Raw genomic sequence first — 20160 nt, forward strand, 5'->3', positions numbered from 1 at the left:
CGCGCCCAACTCAGTCTCATTCGGGAGGCTGAGTTATAACCAGGTAGAACAAATTACAAATAGTGGTAAGAGTTGTAATGGAAAACATGCACGATTTAAAAAACATTTGACATCACATGCAGTTATATTGTGCAGCCTTTTTAAAATATATAATTGCCACCCACCCATCAAACTTGTGCCGACATATGCTTGAACAACCAATTTCACCAAATAATGACATTCACCCATCAACCAATCTTCAACTTATTCTTTACCCTTAAACATTCAAATCGTTCACAATGTTGTCCCCATCCTGTTTCAATCGAAAATTACGTTACTTTACACAAATGAATCTTTAAATGTCATTTAATGTGGATTTTGTAAGTATCCAAGGAATACAAAATAAAGAAAAAAAAATCTGTGATTAATAATCCAACACATCACAATATCTCTTTTTTTAAAGTGTCTTTTATTCAAATCAACGCTCGGCTTGAGAAATCTTATCGAGTTCCAATGGTAACCTGCCACACTCTGATCAGGTTGTCAGTGTAGCCGGCAAACAGGGTCTGAGGAGAAAATAAAGACAAGGAAAAAAATCACTTGCGTCATTTTGTCAGTTTCGACCTTTGTCAAATTAGTTTGTCCAAATGCCCCCTCATATTTGCAGGTATATCAGTCAGTTTATGACAGTGCGTTAAGTGAAATGGTATAATCACCAGGGGTGAAAGTAAAGCTTAATTTATTCATCACACAAGGGTTATCGTTTGCCAAAAGGTTATTTTTGGCAAGCAACACCTTTGTAATTGACTATAAATTAAGACATGCTCAAGGTGGTTCATGCATCGTACCTGTCCATCAGCAGACCAGGCCAGGGAAGTACACTGTGGGGGCTCGGCCTTGCTGTTGGTGCTGATCACCTCCTGTCTCAGCTCATCCACGATGATCTTGCCCTCCAGGTCCTGAACAAGAGCAGACAGAGAACATGAGGAAACAAATAACTGCAAAAGCACGACAAAGCAGTTTCACTGCAACGGCCGAGAGAACTTTCACACATTCATGAAAATCTCTCGACTGAAGAGTGCCCGGGGGTTCAGAGCTCAGAAACAGCCTCTTTATCATCACAAGAAATACAGTTGGCATTGGAGTTAGCATCACCGCTCATTTATCGCACAAGTAATACTTAGTATTTTGTGATTGAATTTAAAGACTGGGAAGGTGTAATGAAAACGCACCCAGATCTTGATGCTGGGACCGGTGGCAGCGCACAACCAGTAGCGGTTGGGGCTGAAGCACAAGGCGTTGATGTTGTCACCGCTGTCCAGGGTGTAGAGGTGTTTGCCTTCATTCAGGTCCCACAGCATGGCCTGCCCGTCCTGGAGAAGCACACAAAATGTGAGGTCACACACAAATAATGTACCGGTTTCCTTTTTAACTTTTGTCAAGAAATGTGTCCAAATGCCCCCTCATTAATTTGCACGATTTCAGCACAGTCCTCGGTCAGATCGCACTGTGTGAATAAGTATAATCATCGGGGGTTAAAGTACCATTTCATTTTAGCTTACCGTACTTTCACCTACAAGCATCACCACCATGGGCAACCAACCCACAGGTTAGCTGCCTCCCGACAGTGAAATGCAGAGAGGAGAACACACAAAATGTGTCTGAATTTCCAGAGAGACAGCAGTATACCAATAGAATCCTTTCAAATAAGCCAGTGGGGTTTCAACCATGTTGATACCCTTACCCGGGACCACTATTTATTCAGAATATTTAGCCACGGACCACCATTTGACGAGGTTTAGTCCCTTTAGTTTAGTTTTTTGTCCACAATTCTATGCTGTATTTAATAAATAACAATTCCACATTTTCTAATTGTGTAGACTTCTTGTAAATGAAGTAATTCAGACGTTTAATAATAATGTAAGTCTTGAAAGCGTAACATTTTCCCTCTCAAAGTTAAAGATCTATAAGGGTCCATTTGGTTACCAACTCCATAATTTAGCTGGGGACCACTGGTTGAAAACCACTGAAATAAGCTATACGGTCACAAGAAAATGACACTTTTATTATTCAACTCTTGAATAGCTGGAGAGTATTATAATTATTTCAGTTCAGTAACAGCCTCTTTTTCATCATATTTAAACGGGAGCATTTTTAGTTTTCCATCAAAACTGAACACTTGCACTGAAACTGACTGGGTGAATAAACAGTCCAGATGAATGGATTTCATTCTACCTTTCCACCGGAGGCACACAGGGAGCCATCGGGAGAGACCGTCACTGTGTTCAGGTAGCCAGTGTGACCAATGTGGTTAGTCTTCAGCTTACAGTTGGCCAGGTTCCACACCTGGGGCAGAGGGGAATGAAGTACTGGGTGTCAATAGCAACATACACCTACCTAGGTTTACATTGCTTCAATGTGTTCCGTGGGTTGTGCCCTCATCAACAGTTCTCATCAGAGCCAGTCAGCTAATACATGCATAAAAGTTTTTAAAATCATTGGACAAACCACAGCAAACGCACGTACATGGACAGATCACATTGAAAACACTTAGAACAACTAATAACTAACCAGGGTTAGTTATTAGAACAGGAGAATGTTTGCACTTTCCCCTGTCAAACTCAACATTTAACATATATTCTCAAAATGCAAGGATTTGCACATCTCTTCTAACCCTAATGCAGGAGTTTAACCACAGAAGCCCTATATATACCAATCTGAATATACAAGCTCACAACAGATCACAACATGCTGTGAGCTTGCAGATCTGCCATTTTTGCGTATACCGACCACGGGCCACCAGGCTGAAAGTAGTTTTACAGAGGATGGACATACCTTAACCATCTTGTCCCAGCCGCAGGAGACAATAATGGGGTTGCTGCTGTTGGGGGAGAAGCGCACACAGGAGACCCACTCGGAGTGGCTCTCGTCCTGAAGGAGACACGGTCAGAGGTCACACTCAAATAATGTACCGGTTTCCTTTTTAACTTTTGTCAAGAAATGTGTCCAAATGCCCCCTCATATTTCTAGGCATATTTTCAGCACATAGTATCTCAGATCGCAATCTGTGAATATAGGTGTAATCATCGGGGGTTAAGTACCATTTTATTTTAGCTTACTTTCACCTACAAGCATCACCACCATGGGCAACCAACCCACAGGTTAGCTGCCTCCCGACAGTGAAATGCACACTCCTTGTGCAGCAACACACCTGGATTGTGTACTTGCAGACTCCCAGGGTGTTCCACAGCTTGATGGTCTTGTCTCGGGAGCCAGACACGATCTGACGGTTGTCCGCCGAGAAGGCCACGCTTAGTACATCCTTGGTGTGACCAACGAAGCGGCGAGTGGTGGTGCCACTACAGTAAAACAAAAAAAACATTTGTTCATTTCAACAAAACAACCCACCACAGAACAATTAGTTCAGAAACAGCCTCTCTCATCAGTGACAAAGGAGCATTTTAAGTTTCCATCACAACTTAGACCTGGGAAAAAAAATTGATAAAAAAGGCCATGTTTATTTAATCAAAGAAATCCCAAACATATTGCATAGTTCATACGTTTGATCAAGTCCAATGAAACTAAAGCCAACTCATTATATACTTCCAAATTTAACAGGATAGGCAGACGTCACTCAAATAATGTACCGGTTTTCTTTTTAACTTTTGTCAAGAAATGTGTCCAAATGCCCCTCATATTTGCAGGATTTCAGCACAGTTTATCAGATCGCAATCTGTGAATAAGTATAATCATCGGGGGTTAAAGTACCATTTTATTTTAGCTTACTTTCACCTACAAGAATCACCACCATGGGCAACCACCAACCCACGGATTCCTCCAAATAACATTTGGAGGAATCCGATTAGACTTGTCATAACAAACACGGACAATTACGATTGATGGTGGGTAGTGTAATAACATAACAGTCATCGCTAGTATGAGAGCCGATTGCTTCAGTTTCACCCATCAGTGTTCCACCAGTAAGACGTGACTTACGTGGTGAGGTCCCACAGGCGGAGGGTGCCATCCCAGGACCCTGACAGGGCAAACTGGCCATCCGAGGAGATGACAACGTCACTCACAAAGTGAGAATGGCCCTTGAGGGCACGCTGTGGGATGCCATAGTTGGTCTCATCACGGGTCAGCTTCCACATGATTATAGATTTGTCTGAGAAATTAAAAAAAAAAGGCAACTCATTAATTCTTCAGTATCACACATTAGACCACAACATCAAATCAAATATCAGTGAAAATCTCTCAAATGAGAGCACCTGGTTCAGAGCTCAGGAACAGCCTCTTTATCATCACAAGAAATACAGCTGGCATTGGAGTTCTCATCACTGCTCATTTACCACCAAATACATACTAGTATTTTGCTATTTCATTTCATTTAAACAAAGACTGGAAGGTGTAATGAAAAAGGCACCCAGATCTTGATGCTGGGATGGAATGTTTAAATGCATTTATCATATTCAATCACTGTTAAATCCAATGTAGATACTTGTCCTCTACTTTTAATATACATTTTTATGTCCTTTTAGAACTACTATATTTCAGAGGGGAATATTGAGCTTTTATTACAATACATTCGACAAAGTGTTACTTTTGTACCACCCAGTTAGTATGCAAGTTATTGAAATAAGCTCTACCTTTATCAGCTGCAACATTGAGTTAGACAATGATCATTAGTACTACACCTTATAGCTCAAATAGGGGATCTAGACAATGACAACTTTACTACTTTGAGTATATGGCTATATGTTGAATGCCCAACGTCACGATTTTGTACAACACTGGTATTGCTACGTTCACTTTAGTGAAGTCAAAGATCTGTGCATCTTCCATCATTGCCTGTTTACTTTGATGAGAAATGACTTGAGTCAGAGGACAGTACACATGACATGAACTGTCATAAGGGTAGCGGTTGCAACCAGGTTCAAATAAATACAGGTGAAGGAGTTCAGTTTACATCCAGATTGAGCTACGAACATCCAGAGCCTTATTTGAGCTAAAAAAAAGAAACGTTCACCCATCACCCAAAACATTCAGGTAAAAGATTTGAACGACATATTGTGACATCCAGCACTCAAACACGTGTCATAGATGTAGTGTTCGGTGTTCAGTATAAAGTTGAGGTGGTTTGGCCAACTGCCGGTAGGACGAGTGACGTTTAGGCGAATAGTATGAGATTCGACGTTCACGCCGTTGAGTCGCGACTGGGTTTGTGTCTTTGGATTGATTAGGCGTCGCCTTATTTCTACCACTAATATCACCGTATCACTTTCCATCTGAATCAGCTCTTCAACCAAGCCGCTAGCCACAATGCTAACCGTGCTAGCGGCGGTAGCCATGTTGGCGGAGCCGGGGCTGAGTGGCGCTTACCTCGGGACGCGGACAGAATCATGTCGGGAAACTGAGGCGTGGTGGCGATTTGGGTGACCCAGCCATTGTGCCCCTTTAGGGTCCCCCTTACTGTCATCTGCTCGGTCATCTTTGCGAGGTTTGGCGGTGCCTTTTACAAGGATGGAGTTAGATTATGTGGAGGTCCAGGTCGCCCTAGGTCCTCATCGCATTTGGGCACAGAGAAAAAGGAAGTCGCGCCCCGGATGTAAAACCTTTGAGGGGTCGCGAGCGAGCCGCATAGCATGCTGGGAATTGTTGGACCAGCGCGTTTTCGGTTTCATTTGGTTTCTTGTTTCACTATTATCTCTATATAGATTAATATATTGTATAATGGAGAGATATAAATAGTTTCTAGGATTGTTTCACATATACACTTGCGTAAACTAAATGTCACAAATGCAAACGTTTGTACTTTTGTATTATCATTGTTTCCCCTTTTCCTACACATTGCAAACAGAATACCTTTAAATGTCAACATCTGGCCACTGAAAACGTGTGTAATACTGTGTATGCATTCACTGATATTATTTGAAACCAGTATAGTAGCCTATATATAGGCAATAGCCAATAATGCATGTCAATGTCATGATACTGTGCATTATGATGAATGCATTAATAGCCTACACTAACTTTGTTATGTATCAACTGTTTTATTTGTGTGTGACAAAAATATAGTTTTTCATTTATCAGCAATTGAATGAAACCCATTAGTCTGCCTGCCTTATGATGAATTGAAAACGGTGGACCCTCTTGTAAAAAAGTGTAATGCTTTAATGGTGTCGTCCACTCACAGTTAACAGTTTTTCTATTCAGTTGTGCTTGAAATGTACCGTCATTCTGCAAACTGTTAATAAATAGGGCCTACTTCAATCAATCAATCAATCAATCAATCAAAACTTTACCTTTTTAAAATGGCTATATTATATTTTCTATTAATGAATGTTCAGCCAAAGGCATCCCAGCAAGTCAAATAACGTCATTTTGGTCCTGTTATTTATTTGCCTTGCTCATCTTCAAATAAACTATTTCATTTTCCACCAAAGACAGAGTGCCTTGGATTCTTTTCTTTTCAAGTCTGCAATTCACATTTTGACAAGCAGTACTACTTGGAGGAAGGATACCTTTTGTCTATTTTTACCTGTATCACCAAAGGGCACCCATCTAAGGGCCACTAACAGATCCTTGCAGCGCTTCCATTCCTCTATTTCTAAACGTCATGATAACATTATGATGACGTCCTCCAGTGACTCCGGTGACGTTCAGGACTAGGCCAGATCACAGCCCTTATGGGGATGATCTTTACGTCATTTCCAGGACGTCTTCACCAGTTTAAATAATAATATCTTATTCTGGGCCAGATCTGACTAGTTATGATATGACCTAAGTTGATCTGGCCTCGATCAGTCTCTCTCTGATTCATCCAGGAACGTCCGTCTTTTAGTGGGTAAACTTTATAGTGGGTAAAATTTATGTTGGTTGAAATCAGGTGATATTCTGGGCCAGATGTGACTAGTCTTGTTTTGACTTGATATGGCCCCAATCGAGACGTCACTAATTAGTCCAGGTCCTGACCATGCTTGCTGGGATAACAATTTGTCATAGGCCCTCTGGGCCCCCTATTGTTCCTCTACAGCTATTTATACTGTGTGACTTTTTTGTTTCAGCTTCTGAAATTCAGGGGTGGGACATCTGCACTTTGGGCCTCAAGTTATTTTACCTGACCTGAGGTCTGTTCAGAGCTCCATGCCGCTTTGACTATAAATTGTGCTTTAGTTTGTTTGTATGTATGTATAAGGAGTATACCTACCAATGATGAACATGTCAACTGTTGTAGTCAGCTGAACAAATACAAAATGAAAATTTAAAAATAGTAATATCTTGTAGCTGATCTTGAATGATGAATAGTATCATGTAATCATATACATAGCCGTAATTTCCAACTCTAGATTTATTTTATAATGGGATGAATCTAGAGTTGCAATACCCTCTATTGTCTCCCCATTCATTTAATTTGCTTTTGCGATCTGCTTGTATTAAATTACGTTAAACTTACCAACATTGCAGCTCTAGCCTGGTCTAGGCCAAGCTTGAATTATCTTTATCTCTTTCAATCTGCCGAGCTTTTGTTTAATAAAAATCCACCATGTTATGAGCTACTTTCTGTCAAGAAATTCTGTGCAGGTGATTCTTTGGAGTTGTTGGAGTTTGGAAGCACTCGTTTTATTAACGGGTCACGCTGCTGCCTCCTGCATTATTGCAAATGCGAAACAGGTGGTATGCAGGGCCGTTCAGTGACTTCGACGAGTGCTTCCAAACTCCAACAATTAGAAAAAGAGAGAATTTCTTGACAGAAAGTAGCTCATAACATGTCTACGGTGGATTTTTATGAAACAATTAAACGCTTGGCAGATTGAAAGAATGTTGGTGAGTTTAACATTGTTTAATACATGCAGATTACAAAAGCAAATTGGATGAGTGGGGAGTCAATGGAGGGTATTGCAACTCTAGATTCATCCCATTATGAAAAAATCTAGAGTTGCAAATTGCAGCTATCATATAGACCCTACATTTTATATTAAAAAAAGTATTCAGTGTCAAGCAATATTTCCAAATGAACATCAAAACATTGTTTGGAGATCTTATTTATTTCAGTCTACAAGTTGAATTGACCAGATTTCACATAATGCATAGACGACGAGAAGTTACAAAAATAGCTTAATTCCTTTACAACCAAATACACAACCAAATAAACATACTCACAACATCAAGCTAATACTGTGATATTTGTATTATACCAAACTGCATTCTGATATAATTACACTTAGGCCTATAGTAGTTATGCCTTCATAAATGAAACTGATAGAATCTGCAAAAGAAATAAACACATATAAATGTAAGTGACAGATTAACTATCAGCTTCCAAAAAAATCACAGCTAGAACTGTGTTGAGATTTAACTGAATTCCTGGTTCAAATTAAAACATAGCTCTATATACTATTCAACAGTTCTCTTATCAGGTTTACACCTCAGTGATTGTTGATGTTCATTCATTCATTTATGAAATTTATTTAGCAATAGTACACTAATGCAGGGTTCGATTCTGGTCTTACAATTATCCTTTTGTGAACTGTAGACTGTCTATTGATTTATGTTAATTTGATGATATCATAATTTAATCAAAACAATTTCCCCATCTCTGCAATGTAATGTTGTGTTTAGTGGTTAAGACAATGCCTAGTGCAGTGCCCCCCCCCGCCCACCCCCCCTTGTTTTTCTATTTTACAAATCAAACCCTGCATTAATCTACTGTTTTGTGTGTTGTTTTTAACACATGAATCACAGCAGTCAGATGGAAGACAAAATGATGAGTATTAATACATCACAAATATAGCCCATCAGTGTTACCGATATAAACAACAACACAGGGGACAGGTTGACATAGTGTCTCGATGCCCATTTTTGGCACAAGTTGCAAAAAGAATGTAAGAACAAGTGGTCAAGTTCACAATATGACTTTTTGCCCTGAATTGAGAATTGTTTTGGGATGGACTGAGAGAATGTGTGAGGTGGCCTACTGTAGTTGTGGGGACTTGAAACAGTAAACACTAATGGCAAAGTTAATGGCAAAGTGCCATCCTCATTAAGCAGTACTGGCCCACTGTCACTACAAAAGTATTTGTCAATGTTTCAAGTGAACAAATTGCCTCATTACAGTGTTGAATAGAGCAAGCATTTAGGTAGGTTCTGTAAGTGGATAAAAGAGATGTGTCAAACCGATGAAGCGTTATCATTTTCTTAAAATGCATGTACCCAATGTGAGTTCATGAATAGTCTACTCAGGATGACCAGAGTATCCACAGTCTTGTGTCTCACTTTCCCCATGGTCAGTGGATGACTGTTCCTTTACACTGGTTACACTGGTTTAGCACATATGGTGGCATGCAGACTCAATTATTTTAATATTTAATCCAAGTGAGGGATAGATTTGAGATGGGCCGTGTGAAAATATATAGACAGATAAATCTTTGGGCTTAGTGGAACAGAGGTAATGTAAAGCGTGAAATTGCCTTTACAATAACTTAAAACTGCATGTATTTAATGAAGGACATTATACCGAACCGAAGATTGTTAGTCAAGCATATAACATGGAAATTCTTCTTGCCATACAAATGACTACTTTCATTCTTGTATAAAAATGTGCAATTAGTATCAATACAAAAAGTCCATACTGATGTCAACCTCAAAGTAAAAATAACTGACAAATGTAAATAGAATCTCAAAATGTGATTGCAAACAATCTCCCTCCTTACTCTATGAGTAAATATCCTAACAACTTAACTGTGGAAAAGCCAAATGCTTTATTCCTATGCTACCCATTGCCCATTTATCAGAATGTGTGTGCGTGTGTGTGTGTGTGTGTGTGTGTGTGCGCGTGCGCGTGTGCGTGCGTGTGCGCATGTGTTTGTCAAAGAATGTGCGAATAAAATAATGCCAATGTGTGGATGCAATATAGCAAACAGCTGGTGAGAGCCTTAAAAATGTCTTTAGACAACTAAAACCCTCCAAGAAGTGGCAACCAAAATAAAACATTGAAATTGTCACAGTAATCAAATAAGAAAACACAAAATGCTAAACAGCTAACAATTAAGAACATCGTGTCAAGCTCTTTTTCTGTATAGAAAAAAAAGAACAGTTAAAAAAATAAGATTTGGCATTCAATTCTATTATAAATAGTCCTTAAAGGAGTAGTTCACCCCAAAAATGACTTATTTTCTATCAACCCCATGAAGCCTTGAATTCAAAGAGATATATATATTTTTTAACTTTTGTTGCATTCCGGAGCGAATAATTTAATCAATCAGTCAATAGGAGACTCTCCTGAATGAATCTCCAAGGCTTCATTTTTGGGTGAACTGCACGTTTAAGTCCAAGTCCAATTGATTAACATTGATTAAAAATGTCCAAACAAACACACGATAAAAATAATGTTAAGTCAGCAGCAAACCCCCCTGCTGTTCAGAAGTTCTGGAGAGATAGATACTCCTGGTCAAATAATGATTTGGACTGGCCCGGGACTACCTTTTAAGCAGAGGCTCGGTTTCGATGGGCGCTGATGGGACGCTTGTTTTACAGCGCCGGCTACTACCTACCTCAAACCCTTACCTAACCACAACCGCAAGCACGGAGCAGTGCATCTCTCACCAACCGTTTTAACGGACCCCTCACCAACCTTAATCCGGTCGTTTTAGCGGACCCCTCACCAACCTTAATCCGGTCGTTTTAACGGACCCCTCACCAACCTTAATCCGGTCGTTTTAACGGACCCCTCACCAACCTTAATCCGGTCGTTTTAACGGACCCCTCACCAACCTTAATCCGGTCGTTTTAACAGACCCCTCACCAACCTTAATCCGGTCGCCTGTTAAACAAGCGCCCCCTCAGTGACCATCGACTACCAGGCTCTGCGTAAAAGGTCATCCCGAACTGGCCCAGGCCGTGTGATATCTGCTATAGAGGGACGGGTGCCGCCCAAACACGGCGGTGGATCCTATTGGTTCCCCGATCTGAGCTCCCTGCCCCCGCCCCCTCCTCCCTTCCCCTCAAAACAGCAGACGCTGACGTCACCAAATTTGGAGCCACACCCCTCTGCACTGTTATTGGTTAGCAAAATACAAGTTGGTTCCTACTTCCTATGCCAGATTTTCCAATAGGTTTCCCCAGGCTTCTCTTTTTGAGCCGAATGTGAATGAAAATAAAAGGCTGGCTACTGACTGAGGCTAAGGCTCTGAGGCTAAGGCTCTGAGGCTAAGGCTCTGAGGCTAAGGCTCTGAGGCTAAGGCTCTGAGGCTAAGGCTCTGAGGCTAAGGCTCTGAGGCTAAGGCTCTGAGGCTAAGGCTGAGGCTAAGGCTCTGAGGCTAAGGCTCTGAGGCTAAGGCTCTGAGGCTAAGGCTCTGAGGCTAAGGCTCTGAGGCTAAGGCTGAGGCTAAGTATGACTCAAGTCAACCTACTGACTGAGGCTAAGTATGACTCAAGTCAACCCCAAGTGAAAAATGCCCAGTCAAATTTGTAGCCTATACTGGAGTACTTGAATTTGAAGATATCTAATTCAAAATTACATTTTTTTTTAATATCAATGCATTGTTGGATTGAAATTTAGACATTTTCCACCCAAAGGAATATTCTAATAATAAATGTGAAAATATTAGATCTACAAGCTCACAAATCATTGCATTGTGATGTGTTATGAGCTTGTAGCTCTGATATTTTCCACTATGTTTGAAATAATAGGGCTTAAGTGGTTAATGTATAATATTATACCTTTCCCTTTCCTAGAAATGTAGTGGAGTCAAAAGTACAATATTTCTACATTTGTCTTTGAAATGTATAGTGGAGTGAAAGTCACAAGTAGCCTATCCAAAAAATGCAAACATGCAAGTAAAGTACAGATCTTAAAGTACATGTTTTTCATTACTGTCCACCACTGTTGTCAAATTCATTAAAACAGGGGTCAACCTCATGTTAATGTTAATAAGATGAAATACTGCAAAATCATAAATACTGTAGTAAATGGTTCCTTCAATGTTTTGCTTTGAATCTAACACTCAGCATGCACTGTTTATACTATACAAACGTGTCCATGCACAGGAATGCAAAAATGTAACTTGCCAACAATAGTATAGAAAATAATAATAATTAGTACAAAACAAAACAACACTATAGTAACAACCAGCAGAAGAGTAAGCCATCAAGAAAACATAAACTGACCTTGACCTCATGACCTTGATCAAATGGAAAGATTTGTATAAGCTGCACTATGCAAGTAAAATGACACACAATATTGTAGTTACATTTCTGTTTGTTTGTTTGTTTTCTAGAAAGTTAATCTAGAAGAGTGAGAACAAACCACAAAGGCCTTCAGGTTGCTAAACAGCACTAGTGTCTTGTCATGATCATGCACTTCATTAGTGAAAACCTTAATAATAATAATAATAAAAAGAGCAAACCATAATCATATACAATACATCTGTGGGATTAAACCCTCCCTATGTGCCAGTGGTCACAGTTATAGTGACCCAGAGGAGCAAACCTCAACTGATTATCACGCTACTGAGTAATATCAATAACCGTGCGTGTGTGTGTGTGTGTGTGTGTGTGTGTGTGTGTGTGTCCTCCTCGGGTGAATGCGTGGAAATGCAGTGCTCACTGTCGCCACCTCCTGGTGAATGTCCATAATGGAGGATACTATCTGAGTGTTGGTAATAATAGGTCAGGACTGGAGGACACACTAGGGCGTTCCATGGCTTGCCACCACATGTCACAAAGAAAGGGCAGTCTGTCCCTTTGTGTTCTCAGTCACACGTCTTCTGTGGCCTCCGGGCCGTGTCTGTCTGTCTGTCTGTCTGTCTCCCCTTCAGGGCTGAGAGAGACGTTTGCGTTTGAGCTTCTGTCTCGCCATCTCCTCCTTTTTCAGAGAAGAGAGAGATGAGAAGAGACCACCGACCCGTCTGTCTGTCTGTCTCGACTGTCTGTCTGTCTGTCTGTCTGTCTGTCTGTCTGTCTGTCTGTCTGTCTGTCTGTCTGTCTGTCTGTCTGTCTGTCTGTCTGTCTGTCTGTCTGTCTGTCTGTCTGTCTGTCACACCAGGAGATCTGTCCATAGCCACTCCCATGCAGCGTTAATGATCAACAAGTCCGACTCTGTTAGTTAGTAAGGCAGCTTCGACCCCACACTCTCTCTCTCTCTCTCTCTCTCTCTCTCGCTCTCTCTCTCTCTCTACGCATCCAGGTGCACTGTCCTTCATATTAGGAGTCTGATCGTCAAGTTCAATTTGGATGAATTTTCACCATCACTGGCTATCAAATACTTCATACTTCAAGAGTTTATGAGTTAAAAGAAAGTCCTATACATCCAGTCTTGTTGATAATACTGTTGACTCCAAAAGATGTCCTCAATAGAAAAAAAAAGAATCATCTCAATATATTATATAAAAATGTTTTGTAAAAATGGAAAAAAGGGTGTGGGGGGTATTCAGCTGCAATATATACCATATCAATATGATCAATATGTACAGATGCCATGCCGCTGGTTAGTTATCACTGCAAAAGAAGAAGAGCAAGGATTGATTATGATTATTGATTATGAGAAGGGCTTCATATCACAGACCAAACAACATGTACCCACTAAAGCAGGAATCAGTCCATTTCAAACAATCAATCATGCTTCTCAATTACAAGCTCAGACAGCCGACTGTACTTACAAAATGCCCCTGTAGCGAAATGCAAATCAAAATCAAACCATTAAATTAATGCTGCTAATCATTCCACAGAGAATACAAAATGCTTCTATTCAAGGCATTTTGTGACTACTAGATGTTAGCTGGACTACAATCGCATATCACCGTGCCAACTGACAAGAAATGCTCATCACTTCGTTAGCCATTTATGTTTCAGGCTAGGGCTGGGCGATATGGACAACATCATGAAATATCACAATATGTCCGACCAATTACCATAATATCGATATTGTGACGATGAAATCATGTTGTGATTTGTGACAATATCATTCTTTCTTTCAAAACAATTCAAAGCTTTTAAAAAATAGCAAAAATAGCCGATCTACAAGCCGATCTACAAGCTCCCAATGCAATAATTAAATTAAAAATACGGAAAAGACAACACTCTCATCATGATATCACTGCTGTCTGGCAGAAACCAGCTAACTCCAAAATTTTTCAGGAAATTAAGAAAACCTTATATATTTTTTAAAACAAAGCAATACTGCCTCATCAAAGTTGGCATTGTGACTTTATATATTGTCAGTTACTTGCATGGGAGGGGGAGAGGTGGTGGAGTTAGCTGCTTTATCAGACAGATTGAGGGTCAAATGGACCAACGCTTTTGTCATTTTGTCATAATCACTGTTTAATACTTTTCATTGGTTCCAAATTCGCATAACCAACACACAGGCGTAAAGGGTGTTCAATAGCATTGATTTATGGAGGAGAAAAAAAAAAGTCTATAATGGAGTTAGATGGTTTCTGCCAGACAGTGAGGATATGTGATATATTGCCCAGCCCTGTCCTGTGCGTTTCTTTCCTCTCACCTTGTGCCAGCAGCCTGGTATGGGCAGTCCGTCGTGTCCCTGAGGAGTGACAGCAGTGGTGAGCACAGTGCAGCAGCAACACATGCACCAAGTCTCTGTATACATCTGTATGTGTACGTACGTCTGTAATCCACTTAACGCGAGAACCGTTCGCCCCACCGACTTCCGAATGGACCTGATCACCCTTTTATATCTCCATATATGGAGCTGTCCTGTTCTTCTGACATCACAACACTTCATATTTGGGCATACCTGACACAGAACTCCATATATAGGAATAAAGGGACACAGATACCGAAATACTTCATAATTATATTTAGGTAATTTTCTTAACTAGTCCTTACCCGTTGTGAGATATTTGCCCCCCCCCCCCCCCCCCCCCCCCCCCCTTGTGGCCATGGGGGGTACTGCGTCCGGGTGCGTTTGTAATTGACTAATCAATTCATTAATAATCATTAATGTGTCAAATCGAAAAAAGGGCTTCGTTACGCATGCATATGGGCAATGCCTGTGTGAAAAGTGGGAGTGATTGGTGCAGGCAGTAAGGCACACACACGGACACTCAGACATTGTTAGAATTATAGTATGATTATAGTACCTCCATGATGCTCAGTGACATCATAGAAGGTAGGTTTGTTTCCCTGTGCCCACATCCCTGGTTTGTTCGACAGGCAGATGTTGGGGTGAATTTCACCCCGTGTATAGTGATAGAATGATAGAGAAAAATCCCATACACCCTTACGTTTTTCCACTGGACCATTCTCACATGTCACATAGTGTCTATTTTATGTCATGATGATGTACGATAAGAGCGCCCCTCACTTCACACAGGGTTAATCAGCCTAATATGTGGTAAGAGAAGAGAAGAGAAGAGAAGAGAAGAGAAGAGAAGAGAAGAGAAGAGAAGAGAAGAGAAAGAGAAGAGAAGAGTAAGAGAAGAGAAGAGAAGAGAAGAGAAGAGAAGAGAAGAGAAGAGAAGAGAAGAGAAGAGAAGAGAAGAGAAGAGAAGAGAAGAGAAGAGAATGCAGTAGGGTAGAGTTATATATGATATGTAGAAAACGAATAGGACAGCCAAATAAAGCAGCAATACAGAAGAAGCGAGGAGGAAGGAGACATAGATACTGTACCAGAGGACAGGGGGCGGCAGAGCCAGAAGAAGGCAGAAGAGGAGGAGGAGGAGGAAGAGCAGAGCGCTCAGCATCCCTGGAAAGATCTTTGGGTTCCTCACAACCCTGCAGCATGAAGAGGATACATCCACAGAGGATACATCCACAGAGGATACATCCACAGCATTGTGCAGAAGAGTCACAGAGCAGAGGAAATAGCAGGAAGTAACATAAGCAAGAGTGCAAGAGAAACGGGTAATTCACACCACTGAAGCTTTTCTCAAGACAATTCTGATGCTTAAAGTTATGACAGTTACTGTCATAACTTTAAGACCTATACAAGCTTTCGAGCTTGTAGGTCTGCACTTTATGTTGCCGTTGTACGGCTTAAAATGTTTTCGTCTTTGGTTTTACGTTAGGTCCTGGAGGCCCAGGTCCAGATAGAGAAATATGTCTATACAAGAGAAAAAGTGATGAAGTTATTTCTGGTGAGATACCTACGTATTATTAGATGTCGCGACACACTGGTGAGTTGCCACACCGTGTGTGTGTGTGTGTGTGTGTGTGCGTGCGTATGCACGTGTGTGTGTGTGTGTGTGCATGTGCGTGCATGTGAGTGCGACTGTGCGTACATACCACAGGACAGGGTTGGTCCAGACCCGGGGGTCCCTGTTCTCCTTTCTGGCCCTTCAGCCCTCTTCTCCCCACCCCTCCCCTGTCACCCTGGAGACAAGAAATACAAGTACAAACACACAATGTTTGCTATTTGTTTTGACAATCCATAAACAGGTTGGGGTTCAGACTTGAAAGATATGCGGGTGCCATACCTTTGGTTGTATGGTAAGGTAATATGATACATAAACACATATCACACAATGAAGTCCAAGATTCATATGCAAACCAGCAGTTACCTTATCTCCTCTTTCTCCTCGCTCCCCCTTCTCTCCAAGCAGTCCTGGAAGCCCTGGCGATGAAAGGAATAACTCTAACAGTTTATCCATATTGATCCATATTGATCCATATTGATCCAGCACCTGTCCAAATGTTTGGATGTGCGTGCGCCTCTCGACTGCTATAGATGACCACTCTTAACACTCTAATCGCCCGGGGTTATTTAATCCATTAAATCAGAGCTCCCAGCAATTTATAGCAGCAGAACACATTTAGCGACGGACCAGGTGCTATCCCGGATGTAACTGAAGTAGCTTGATGTAGCCAAAACACACACAGCGAGGTGAACGACAACAATGGGAGTTATGATGAATTCTAACGAGCTTTAATTAGGGGTTTGGCGTCTTGCTCAAGGACACTTCGACACCAACTCTGGGGGAGCCCAGGGGATCGAACTGGGAACCTTGCGGTTCACATGAGGCCACTCTACCCCTGAGCCACTGCCACCCCAACGTTTAAAGATTGCGATAGTGAAAGAGAGATTTTCACCACAACGACATGCCCAGAACAGGCCAGGGACGCCACGTTGAAAGTGTTTTTTTTTTTTTTTTTTTTAAGATATGTTTTTGCGGCTTACGCCTTTTATTGATTTTTGAAGGGACAGACAGTAGGCTGACAGGAAACGGGAGAGAGATGGGGGGATGACATGCAGTAAAGGCCGTGTCGGGTCCGGGAGTCGAACCCGCGGCACACTGCGACTGGATTACCAGTCCGGTGCCCAGACCGTTACGCTACGGCCTGGGCCAACGTTGAAAGTGTTTAATAGTAATCACAATCAAGACTTTGAGCTGCGTGTGTTGGACTCATTCATCTACCATTTGACTTTGCTTTGAAATATCTCATTTATTTATAGCTGTGGCAGAAATAAGAGTGCGACATTAGATGCATGTACATTTATATACTGTGTATATACTTACATCCATTCCAGTTTCCCCTGTTCTGCCCTGTGAACACAGAATCACATTTTCAATCTCAAATGTCCCACAAAAGCAAATACTAGAATAGCGAAATCCTTTAAAATGGGTTCATTTGCTCACTTTCTCTCCCTTGGCTCCAGGAAGTCCAACCAAACCAGTTGGCCCAGTTGGTCCATGGGGGCCATCCAAGCCCTAGTAAAACACAATCATCATCATCATCATCATCATCATAGATTCTTGGTTGTGTCAACACCACTTCTTTCAAACATGGTTTTGGCAATATCACTTTATGAACTAATTCAATAACAAAAGCGAAACTGCCTTTTCTCTCTCACCAGGGAAAAAACAGGAGTTTCTTATCATGTTTCAGCTGGTGTGCAGGAAGCCATAGAGTCTTAGGCCAATAATGATACAAAACAGATGATACAGGACATTTGGTCACATACATCTTCATCAATGGCAAGTTCCTGCAGTCCTCCCATTTCTATCATAGAGAATGTCGGACCTTGTCGAGGCCTTTAACAATAGACCAGCTAGCTACAGCGATACTCACTTTGAAACCAGGTGGACCAATGTCTCCCTTCTCTCCCCTCATTGCGTCTCCAGGCTCTCCCTGCACCAGAACAGACACACTTTCCTCAGTCATACACCTACTGTAGCACGGCAGTACTATTGTGGTCAACATACTGTACAATACATAACACAGAATAACTCTTCCTACTTCCCTACTTCCATCACAGGTGTTACCGGCAATGATACTAATTAAGGCCCTGTTCCATTTAGTGTGCAGTGGTTCTCAGACTTTTTAATTTCAAGGCCCCCCATAATAACTCCATAACCAAATGGACCCATTCCATTTGTACCCTCTCAGAGTTACACACCCCGTACAGGGCCATTTGGAACCCACTCAAGGACACTTTATGAGACCCACATGGTGGAGAAGAGTGTTTCCAGTGAGTCAACATGCACAACAGCAGCACCCCGACTCTGTTTGACCAGAATGGAACAGAGCCTTCATTAGTATCAGCGGTAAACACCTGTGAATTAAGGAAGGTGGGAAGGGGCCCAAGTTCTTTCCAAGATGGCGTGTGTGCATAAGAGCCCATTCCAGGGTCTTAGAGTCTTACCTTGGGACCAGGCATTCCATGATGTCCCTGAAAGACATGGTGCACTTGTGTGAGTGTGTATCACTAATAGATTGACGTGTCATAAAAGCAAACATTATTATTATGCATACAGTATTATAGACTCTTGGTAATTAGATCCCTTTGTGGTCTTTCATGGATCTTTATGTATCCACCTTTATGTGTACCAATTCTGTGATAAATGTAATGTAATCTAATGGATTGAGAGGTATCAATTCTTGGAGTATAGAACCGCTGCTTCTTCACTTGGAAAGGAGCCAGCTTAGGTGGTTCAGGCATCTGGTAAGGATGCCTCTCGAAGCGTCTCCCTAGGGAGGTTCTCCATGCACGTCCCGCTGGAAGGAGATCCCCCCGGGGGCAGTCCAAGGTTGAGATGGAGGGTTTGTATATCTCTAAAATCTGCCGGGAACACCTCGGGATCCCCCAGAATGAAAGGTTCTCTGGTGGAGCGAGCTGTTGCCTCCGCGACCCGACTATGGATAAGCGGTTGAAGATGGATGGATGTATCCATGTATGACTCACCATGAATCCTGGAGGTCCTGGAGGCCCCGCTGGTCCTGGAGCTCCAGGCTGGGAGATCATCTGGACCTGGACACACACAGACACACACAGACACACACAGACACACACAGACACACACAGACACACACAGACACACACAGACACACACACACACACACACACACACACACACACACACACACACACACACACACAGACACACCTGGCCTCAATACCATGTAGTGTTTGAAAGTGTAATGATGTATTCTGCTGCTTGGCCAGTTCCCACTTGGAAAAAGAGACACATACAGTCTCAATGTGTTTTTACTGGTTAAATAAAGGTTACATTATTTCTGATGAGATATGTATTAGGTGTCACGACACACTGGTGAGTTGCCACACCGCGTGTGTATGTGTGTGTGTGTGTGTGTGTGTGTGCGTGCGTGCGTGCACACACTTGTAAGGGGTGGGCAATTTTCTTTTAATCGATTCACTCAAATATCTCGATTTTTAATGCCACGATATTTTTACTTTTCATGTCAGGAAGACTGAGTGACGTTATCTGCATTGAAGTGTACGCGTATCATTCAACTTTTCATTGTTTATGTTGTTCTATCTGCATTGAAGTGTACACGTATCGTTCAACTTTTCATTGTTTATGTTGTTTATAATTGTTTTAAAATGTTGTAGTATATATTAAAAAAAAAGCTAAAAGTAACTTTGGGAAAAATAATTGTGATATTGAATCGCAACAATCGTTGAATCGCAGAATCGCAATATAATTAAGAATCGTAGTATAAATCGAATCGGCACCCTAGATATCGAGATCATATCAAATTGGGAGGTAAGTGAATCGTCCCACCCTAGTGCGTGCGTGCGTGCGTGCGTGTGTGCGTGCGTGCGTGCGTGCGTGCGTGCGTGCCACTGACCATGTTATCTTCAATTCTGCAGTCACCTTTCTCTCCCTTGTGCCCGTCCATTGCCTGCTGACCCACACACGGACGCAGAAGAACCACAGCGTTAACATTCAGCTGTGTCCAACACACTTTAAACACCTT

The 20160-nt window shown here is 41.6% G+C and overlaps 1 protein-coding gene across 1 annotated transcript; it reads right to left on the reverse strand.

Annotated features, from left to right (window-relative positions):
- Positions 1-329: 329 nt before the first annotated feature.
- Positions 330-5573, reverse strand: rack1 (receptor for activated C kinase 1). Its single transcript, XM_083786629.1, has 8 exons — positions 5362-5573; positions 3976-4147; positions 3191-3338; positions 2815-2910; positions 2215-2325; positions 1212-1352; positions 828-938; positions 330-545 (listed from the first exon to the last, which is right to left on the reverse strand). The coding sequence occupies exons 1-8, from the start codon at positions 5468-5470 to the stop codon at positions 480-482; spliced, it is 954 nt and encodes a 317-aa protein (XP_083642755.1). The 5' UTR covers positions 5471-5573; the 3' UTR covers positions 330-479.
- Positions 5574-20160: the final 14587 nt, after the last annotated feature.

Source organism: Protomyctophum parallelum (genome assembly GCF_964188405.1).
Source record: "Protomyctophum parallelum genome assembly, chromosome: 16".
Classification (NCBI taxonomy): Eukaryota; Metazoa; Chordata; class Actinopteri; order Myctophiformes; family Myctophidae; genus Protomyctophum; species Protomyctophum parallelum.